The 10132-nt window shown below is 36.4% G+C and overlaps 1 protein-coding gene across 1 annotated transcript; it reads right to left on the reverse strand.

The window, feature by feature from the left end:
* Positions 1 to 1016: 1016 nt before the first annotated feature.
* Positions 1017 to 6651, reverse strand: LOC128647084 (olfactory receptor 2G3-like). Its single transcript, XM_053699900.1, has 3 exons — positions 6482 to 6651; positions 2527 to 2539; positions 1017 to 1973 (listed from the first exon to the last, which is right to left on the reverse strand). Exons 1-3 carry the CDS (start codon positions 6649 to 6651, stop codon positions 1017 to 1019), a joined length of 1140 nt encoding a protein of 379 aa, XP_053555875.1.
* Between the last annotated feature and the right edge of the window lie 3481 nt (positions 6652 to 10132).

Consider the following 10132-nt stretch of genomic DNA (forward strand, 5'->3'; position numbering starts at 1 on the left):
TTAAAACAGATGTGTGTACTAACAACCAGTGGTACCATAAGTTTGACTTTTTTAGACATTTTTAGAACAGTGTTGTAAATTGCAGAGAAGAAAAATAAAATACAGAAAAACATTAACCTCTGACATTCGAAAATGATAAGGTCTTCATGACACTCTTGATATGCTTAGTTGAAAGATTAGCAATGCACTACTGGGATGGGAGCTAGCTGAACACATCGGGTGAGCCAATGACAAGATGCATATATGTGCAGCCATCAATCAGTAGCTAGCTCCTAGTAGTGTATTGCTGCTCCTGAGTCTACCTAGGTAAGCTATTCAACTAAGGATACCAAAAGAGCAAAACAAGTAAGACCATTTGGAAGTAAGTTGAAAAGCTGTTTAAAAGTACATGCTATATCTGAATAATGAAAGTTTAATTTTGATTTTACTGTTCCTTGTTTCTTACTGGGTTTATCTAGTTTATCCAAAATCCTTTTTTTTTTATCTTCCATGTGTGTATGTAGTTGTTTCATGTTGTGTCAGCTTCATTTAGTTAAAGGTTTTTGAGGTAGAGTCAATTGGATTTAATAGGCAGCGGATGCTGCTTAATACGCCTGAAGTTTGATTCAGATAAAGTTTTTACTTAAATAACACATATAAATACTCAAATATATTCTCAGTAACACATATATTTACAATCACAAATGCCTAAAAGACAATACACACGTTGTTTCATAGCTGTCCTATTACTGTAATGATAAGAATTTAAGAAATAATGAAATATTACTAAGAATTAAGGGGTCGATCACAACCTTTTAGAAAAGCTTATCTTATAGTTTTTATACAAAACTCACTATTGAAGACTATGGGAATTTTTGTAGATGAACCATAAGGATTGTAATCTACCTCCAAGTGATTTGCTACCATCATAGCTTTAGCTTCTTTTATTTAAATATATAATACAAAAAATATTAGTTTTGTGAAATTAGTTTTTGTCATGACAAATTAATAGAAAAAAATCATCTAAATATCTAATTTCACTTTTCATTTACACAACTACAAAATGAAAAACTTTTTTCCAAAGCCTGCTGAAAATCCTTATTTCTAAAGCTATAAATGATTGGATTAATAAGAGGTGTTACTGCAACATATGCTAAGGAGACAATTTCACCCTGGCTAGAAAAAGAATGTGAACTGGGTTGAAGATAAATGCAAATTACTGTTCCAAAAAAAATGGTGACAACTATGAGGTGTGAGGTGCAGGTAGAGAAGGCTTTTTGCTTTCTATTTAGAGTAGAAATTCTCATAATTGCAGCAATGACAAATATATATGAAATAAGAATGAAGGTTAGAGAGCCCACAATTATACACCCACCAACAAGGAATAACAGTATTTCATTAACATAGGTGTCCTTACAAGATATATTCAGAAGAGATGGAATCTCACAGAAGTAGTGCTTAATAATACGCCTATTACAGTAAGGTAACACCGATGTGAGAATGGTATGAAGCAAAGAATCTGTAAATCCAATAACCCAGCAAACCAGTGCTAGACAGACACAACGAGGCTGATTCATGATTGTGGTATATAACAGAGGGTGACATATGGCTACATATCTATCATAAGCCATGATACCTAGGAGAACACATTCTGTACCCCCCAATGTAACAAAGAGAAACATCTGAATAAAACATCCAGCAAAAGAGATCATTTTCTCCTCTTCCAATAGATTCTTTAGGGTATTTGGAGTAACAGCTGTAGTGTACAACATTTCTATCAGTGCAAGATTAAGTAGAAAGAAGTACATGGGTGTGTGAAGACGACGGTCTGTTCTTATGATAACTAAGACAGTGAAGTTGCCAATAACTGACAGAATGTAGAGGAGAGCTAGCACTATAAAAAGGACCTTCTGCAATTCTGGAGTTGTCTCAAGTCCTAAAAAAATAAACCCATCCACAAAAGTAATATTGTCAAACATCTCTTTCAGTGAAACCTACATAAAAAAGGGTAAAAAAGCAGAGCATTAGACATATTATATAAATATATTCTCTGATGGATATTAATTATATGCTTAAGACAGTTATTTCAAACAAACTCACCTTATAGTAGTACAGATTTATTGCCTTAGCCAATGTAAAAAAGAATTTCTGTCAACGTTGTCATCAAGAATTATTTAAAACTTAATTATTTTGAAAGCTTTCATGTTGGGAAGTTGCCCCTCAATACAATTGCATTATAAGGCATTTTTATTATTATTTGTTCAAAATATGTTTTAACATTATCTTGTGACCATGTAAAATATATTGATTTTTTTCAATAATCTGATTTCTGGTAGCAGAACAGAAGCAGTAATAATATTTCTATGCAAATACATTATTATTTTTCTGTTGTTTGTAAAGATATATCATTTTTTCTTTTTTTGAGGATTTGTGTTATCAGGTACAAATTAAATTTCCATGCATGAATTACTATTAAATAAAGTGTAACATTCACAATAAAATGTGTGATATAGCTACTGAAAAGCAACACACGTTTGAGGCACTTACCTTTATCTGTTCTCTAGAATGTCATTATAAACTATTTATATTGTTTCCACATCCATATCACATATTAAAACTAACTGTATTTGCCCATTGAAGCATTGATATCACAATATATAGGGGTGGAAATTTAAAAAATTTCATTTCATTTTCAAAGAATGCATTGATAAGTGTCAAGGGAACAACTGTATCCAGCAGCATTTTAATATTTATTTAGTTAAACTTTTTTTGTATTTGTTTTTCTTCAAAACACTGGGTAATATTTTTGGAAAACAAATAGTTAAGAAAAATATTTATTATGCAAAACTGTTTGACAAGTTACTGCAAGGCAAACAACAGAAACTTTTTGATTAAAGTTATAATAAAATGTGTTTTATCTGTGTTGTCAAATAATTACTGTTTTCTCCAGTCTCATTCTTACCTGCATCTTCTTTGTACCTAAATTGTATTGAATATATATATATATATATATATATATACACACATATATATATATATATATATATATATATATATATATACACACATATATATATATATTATATATATATATATATATATATATATATATATATATATATATAGCAATATAAAATATGCACTCTCTGGGTTTATAACACAGCACTCTGTAATAAGTTGTGACGTTTCAGGGCATTCACCCCTTCCTCAGAAAAATGTTTGAGGAAGGGGTAAATGCGCCGAAACGTCACAACTTATTAAAGAGTGCTGTGTTATAAACCCAGAAAGTGTATATATTATATTGCATTATTTGACCGCTTATGCACCCTGGTCTATATACTAGGCGAGTGAGAGTGCGCTATCCACTATATATATATATATATAATTAAAACAGATGGGATCTGCACTGACAATCCAATAGTCTGGAGTAATCTTGTTCAAATTAATCCAGTGCAACACCTAATAGGACCACCCTTGACGTTCAAATGGCTGTATATGGTGCAAAGAATAAGGTGGCATGCGGTTTTTAAAAGGCTAAACCTTTATTGTTGAGCACTGTTTCGGGGCCCATTTCTCAAGCTAGTTTGTAAATGAAATACACACAATTTTTATAGGCCCATAGTAAAAAAGGTAACCAATTACAAAGCATGGGAGTGGTTTACAGGTATTGACATCGTCACAAATCATGTGATTTTTAAATGCATTAGCACAAAACAAAAAACAATTTAACCCCTTACACCCCATTGGAAGAATTTGAGACCTAGTTAAAAACAAATGCAGCAAGTTACCAACCATACACCATTTTAGAAAAAAAAACATTTTAGAAAAAAAAACAATCTATAAACACATTAGTAACAATACATATATTACTATCCACAGAATGTGGTTATTAGATCAATGGGAAGAGATCAAACTCTTTATTTAACCCCTTAGGTTGCAAAGTATTAAATAGCCAAATCCATTTGGCTTCTCTGTTTAAAAGATCCCTGTTTCTTTTTTAGGGGCACTATCAATAATCATATACCTAAATTGATTGGCCTGGTGACCCACTTCAGCAAAATGTGCTGGGACAGGAAGATGTAACATTTTGTCATTGCGAATTGTAGACTTATATTGACAAGTGCGATCTCTTATTTTTTGGGTCATCTCGCCAACATATAATAGCCCACATGGACATTTAACAGCATAAAAAACATAATTTGAATCGCAAGTATAAAAACCTTTAATGTGGTATTTTTTCCCAGAGTAAGGATGGGAGATCACTCCCACCTTAATGACATTGTTACATTGGGCACACCTTAAGCATGGAAATGTACCATGTTTGGGGGTCCCAAAGAATTGTTTTCGGGCACCACTAGTGGGTTTATCTGATATGGCATGAACCAACTGTCTACCTATTGTGTTGCTTCTATGACAAGAGGCTCTAGATATTTCCTTGAATTCTTTGATCTCTGGGCAGGCCTCTTGTAATAAATACCAATTTTTTTTAATTATGTTAAATACTTTTTTGCTCATAGTGTTTTATGAGCTAACAAAGTTCAATCTTGTGTGACTAGGTGTATCTTGCCTGACTGGGCAACTTTTTAAAGAGTTCTCAATTTCTTCCAATTCTTGAGCATTGTAGCCCCTACTGACAAATTTACTCTTCATGTTATTGGACCTGTCCTGTCTGATGAGTGGGTCTGACACTATTCTCTCTACTCTCAACAACTGAGACTTAAGCACACTTTGAAAAACTTGTGGGGGATGGAAGCTATTCCTATGTAAAAGGGTGTTCCTATCAGTTAGCTTCACAAAAAGGTCAGTAGCTAATCCATCATCTTTTTTATAGACCATTGTGTCCAGAATTCCACTTTCTGCATATCCATTTTACTACTGAATTTTAAAAAAGGGACTGCATTTTCAATGCTAAGGGCTAGATTTATCAAAGCTGAGGTGTACAGGGGCACGTATACACGCCCCTGTACGCCTCAGCTCACCTGTGGCGGGGGGGAAATTACCTGTAGGTAATCAACATTGCACACAAGCGCAATTTTGCGCTTGCGTGCAATCCCGCCCCCTGTCCGTGCATGATTGGCTGGAGCGGGCATGGGCAGGAGCTGTCAATCTCCTTGGTTGGACTCGACCACGGAGATTGAATTTTGCCACCTTAGAGGTGGCGAAGAGCTTAGGGAAGCAGCGGTCTGGTGACCGCTGCTTGATAAATTATGGTGAACATGTTCTTATGAGAACTTGCAGCCGTAGGGGCTTGATAAATTGAGCCCTAAGTCTGAATTCAGTCAGTGTCTCAGGGGGACCCTGCCACATGATGAACAGATCATCTATGTAGCGGAGGCAACCCTGGCAATATCGGGAGTATAGTGGATTTGTGTACACTTGTCTTTCTTCAATGGCATCCATCACCAAGCAGGCATAGGATGGGGACACATTGAACTCCATCGCTGTGCCTGTTTTTTGCATGACAAATTGGTTTTCAAACAAAAAGAAATTATTAGTTAACACCAAGGTTAACAATTCAATAAGCCATTCTTGTTGTACCCCATTATACAAATTGCTTTTAAATAAAGCTTCTCCCACACAGCCCATTCCCACATTATGGGGAATGACTGTGTAGAGAGAGGTCACATCCCAAGTGGCCAAGATGATGTTGTCATCCATATGATTGATGTTATCAGTTTTATCAATGAACTGTATTGTGTCTCTGATGTAAGATTTGCCTTGTGTGACAAGTGGTCAGAGTTGTATTCAAAAATTGGGCAGTAGGGCTTAAGAGAGAGCCTATACCGGCCACTATGGGCCTACCAGGTAGGTCAATTAGTTGTTTATGTACCTTAGGTACAACATAGAACACTGGTATCAGGGGATGTGTTGGTGTCAGAAACTAGTACATTTTTGTGTTAATAAATTGTGTTCTAAACCCTTATCCTAAATTGTGATTAATTCTTTACGTACACTATCAGTGGGGTTCCCATTTAATTTATCATATACTTGTACATCAGTTAACTGGCGTAAAATTTCTGCCCTAAATTTTGCAGTGTCCATCACGACCACCGCACCGCCCTTATCTGCAGGCTTGATCATGATGGATGCATCCCTTTCAAACTTTTTTAATACATCATGCTGTTGTTTAGTTAAGTTTTCCCTATCTTTTCATGTGACATTATTGGAGCCAATTTATTTTTGTACTCAGTGTCCACAATTTTAATTAATGTCTGCACCCCAACATTGTCCCCATAAGGGTTAAATGTACTTTTAACACTCAATCCATATTGTCCTGTATCGAAAGCAACAATCTCATTACAGCCCCTGCAGTTTTAACAAAACAGTCTCTGCTTGGGTTATTAAAATAGGCTTTTAATCTAATCCCTCTGAAAAAGCATGTCAAGTCCAGCATGAGGGAAAAGATGTCAGCACGTTCAGTGGGGCAAAATGTTAATCCCTTGTTTAGTACATCAATTTCATCTTGGCTTAAACTTTGTGAAGATAAATTAATAACGCTTACCTCCGTTGTGTTGGTTTCACTTGTGAACTGGTCCCCACACCTCCTACGTTTTCTCCCACATCTGGTCCGCCTCCTCGGTCTGTGGTGTCCTGTCTGTGCTTCCCTAAAAAAGAAGATGAAGCTGAAGTCGAGGAAGGTACATCGATACCTGCAGTCAGTATGTCCTGCATCTTTGAGGTAGCGATCCGTTCTGTACCGGAACTGTCAGAGCTTGTACTTGTGCTGCCATCAGTGTCTCTCTGCGGTCTTTGTCGTGACCCCGCCCATCATGATCCTCTATTGGCCATCCTTCTACATGGGCAGTTCCAGCGATACACATTGCCTATGTTATATTCATGCTCGTCACACTTAAATTTTCTCCTCTTACGCTCCTCGACCTCTTGTTTAAAGGTACCGACTGCCTTCTCTACCTCCTCAAGCACCTTAGAATATTCCTCCTCATTCAGTGTTTCATGCAACTTACGTTTTTGGTTGTCTATCTCCGTTGTTAAAGTTAATAATTCACGATTAGACAAATCGATGTTTAATATAATCAAATCCATTGAGCTCTTATTAAGGATTTGTTTTTTTTGTGCTAATGCATTTAAAAATCACATGATTTGTGACAATGTCACTACCTGTAAACCACTCCCATGCTTTGTAATTGGTTACCTTTTTTACTATGGGCCTATAAAAGGCATGTGTATTTCATTTACAAACTAGCTTGAGAAACGTTGCTAGACAATAAAGGCTTAGCCTTTTAAAAATCTTTTGCTTAGCCTTTTAAAAATCTTTGCACTATATACAGCCATTTGGACATCAAGGGTGGGCCTATTAGGTGTTGCACCGGATTAATTTAAACAAGATTACTCCAGACTATTGGATTGTGACAGTGTGGATCCCATCTGTTTTATACCATTTGTGTTCCGCCCCTTGAGGGATTCCAGCACTACTCAGTGTGTATTATTTCTACATATATATATATATATACAGGGAGTGCAGAATTATTAGGCAAGTTGTATTTTTGAGGATTAATTTTATTATTGAACAACAACTTTGTTCTCAATGAACCCAAAAAACTAATAAATATCAAAGCTGAATAGTTTTGGAAGTAGTTTTTAGTTTGTTTTTAGTTATAGCTATTTTAGGGGGATATCTGTGTGTGCAGGTGACTATTACTGTGCATAATTATTAGGCAACTTAACAAAAACAAATATATACCCATTTCAATTATTTATTTTTACCAGTGAAACCAATATAACATCTCAACATTCACAAATATACATTTCTGACATTCAAAAACAAAACAAAAACAAATCAGTGACCAATATAGCCACCTTTCTTTGCAAGGACACTCAAAAGCCTGCCATCCATGGATTCTGTCAGTGTTTTGATCTGTTCACCATCAACATTGCGTGCAGCAGCAACCACAGCCTCCCAGACACTGTTCAGAGAGGTGTACTGTTTTCCCTCCTTGTAAATCTCACATTTGATGATGGACCACAGGTTCTCAATGGGGTTCAGATCAGGTGAACAAGGAGGCCATGTCATTAGATTTTCTTCTTTTATACCCTTTCTTGCCAGCCACGCTGTGGAGTACTTGGACGCGTGTGATGGAGCATTGTCCTGCATGAAAATCATGTTTTTCTTGAAGGATGCAGACTTCTTCCTGTACCACTGCTTGAAGAAGGTGTCTTCCAGAAACTGGCAGTAGGACTGGGAGTTGAGCTTGACTCCATCCTCAACCCGAAAAGGCCCCACAAGCTCATCTTTGATGATACCAGCCCAAACCAGTACCCCACCTCCACCTTGCTGGCGTCTGAGTCGGACTGGAGCTCTCTGCCCTTTACCAATCCAGCCACGGGCCCATCCATCTGGCCCATCAAGACTCACTCTCATTTCATCAGTCCATAAAACCTTAGAAAAATCAGTCTTGATATTTCTTGGCCCAGACTTAACATTTCAGCTTGTGTGTCTTGTTCAGTGGTGGTCGTCTTTCAGCCTTTCTTACCTTGGCCATGTCTCTGAGTATTGCACACCTTGTGCTTTTGGGCACTCCAGTGATGTTGCAGCTCTTAAATATGGCCAAACTGGTGGCAAGTGGCATCTTGGCAGCTGCACGCTTGACTTTTCTCAGTTCATGGGCAGTTATTTTGCGCCTTGGTTTTTCCACACGCTTCTTGCGACCCTGTTGAATATTTTGAATGAAACGCTTGATTGTTCGATGATCACGCTTCAGAAGCTTTGCAATTTTAAGAGTGCTGCATCCCTCTGCAAGATATCTCACTATTTTTTACTTTTCTGAGCCTGTTAAATCCTTCTTTTGACCCATTTTGCCAAAGGAAAGGAAGTTGCCTAATAATTATGCACACCTGATATAGGGTGTTGATGTCATTAGACCACACCCCTTCTCATTACAGAGATGCACATCACCTAATATGCTTAATTGGTAGTAGGCTTTCGAGCCTATACAGCTTGGAGTAAGACAACATGCATAAAGAGGATGATGTGGTCAAAATACTCATTTGCCTAATAATTCTGCACTCCCTGTATATATACAAGACTATACCTACCTTTACTATAATGTCCTGTGAAACAGGAGTATTTGCTTACTCAGAGGATGGAGCAGTCAAGATTGCAACCCTGACACTTGGGGCTAGAGAGTTCCTCCAGATAAAGAATCACAGAGAAGAGACCTTGAGAGGATTATGAAACGTCAAGTGAACCTGCAAATCCATGCAGCAATGCTGGTTGAATTTTACAAAACAAAACAGATTCCAAGAGGCTTGCGGTCCCCCACCCCCCCAACACACATTTTTCTCAAACAACAGTGAGTTTTGCACAATATACCAACAAATCCTTACTAAGAGCTCAATGGATTTGATTATATTAAACATCGATTTTTATACCTACATCTCAAAAACCAAAGATGTTTCAGGTGTGAAAATTGGTATTTAGATTCTCATTTAAAAATAAAGAAACATGTGTTTTACCATTTCCCCAAAATCCACTTAAGGGGGGGTCAAAAAGGGGGCTGATTTATGAGGATGCCTATATCTCAAAACCAAAGATGTTACAGATATGAAAATTAGTATGTAGATTCTTTTTTAAAAATATAGAAACATGTGTTTAACATTTCTTGAAAAACCAAGGACGATCAAAAGGGGGGATGATTTATGAGTATAGCTACATCTCAAAAACCAAAGATGTTACAGGCGTGAAAGTTGGTATTTAGATTTTTCTTGAAAAATAAAGAAACACATGTTTTAACATTTCCCCAAAATCCACTTAAGGGGGTCAAAAAGTGTGGGCTGATTTATGAGGATAACTATATCTCAAAAACCAAAGATGTTACAGATGTGAAAATCGGTATTTAGATTGTCCTTGAAAAATAAAGAAACACGTTTTTTACCATTTCTCCAAAATCCACATATGGGGGGTCAAAAGTGGGGGGCTGATTTATTAGGATACGTATATCTCAAAAACCAAAGATGTTACAGACATGAAAATTGGTATTTAGATTCTCATTGAAAAAAAAGAAACAAGTGTTTCACTATTTTCCAAAAATTGAATTTAGGGGGGTAAAAAGGAGTGGGGTGATTTATGAGGATTCCTATATCTCAAAATCCAAAGATGTTTACAGACGTTAAAATTGGTATTAACTTTCTCCTT

The sequence above is a fragment of the Bombina bombina genome, chromosome 2, assembly GCF_027579735.1.
Source record: "Bombina bombina isolate aBomBom1 chromosome 2, aBomBom1.pri, whole genome shotgun sequence".
Lineage (NCBI taxonomy): Eukaryota > Metazoa > Chordata > Amphibia > Anura > Bombinatoridae > Bombina > Bombina bombina.

What these genes read in the sequence shown, in the direction of transcription:
- LOC128647084 (XM_053699900.1), bottom strand. Translation starts at nt 6,651, where the DNA reads ATGCAGGACATACTGACTGCAGGTATCGATGTACCTTCCTCGACTTCA.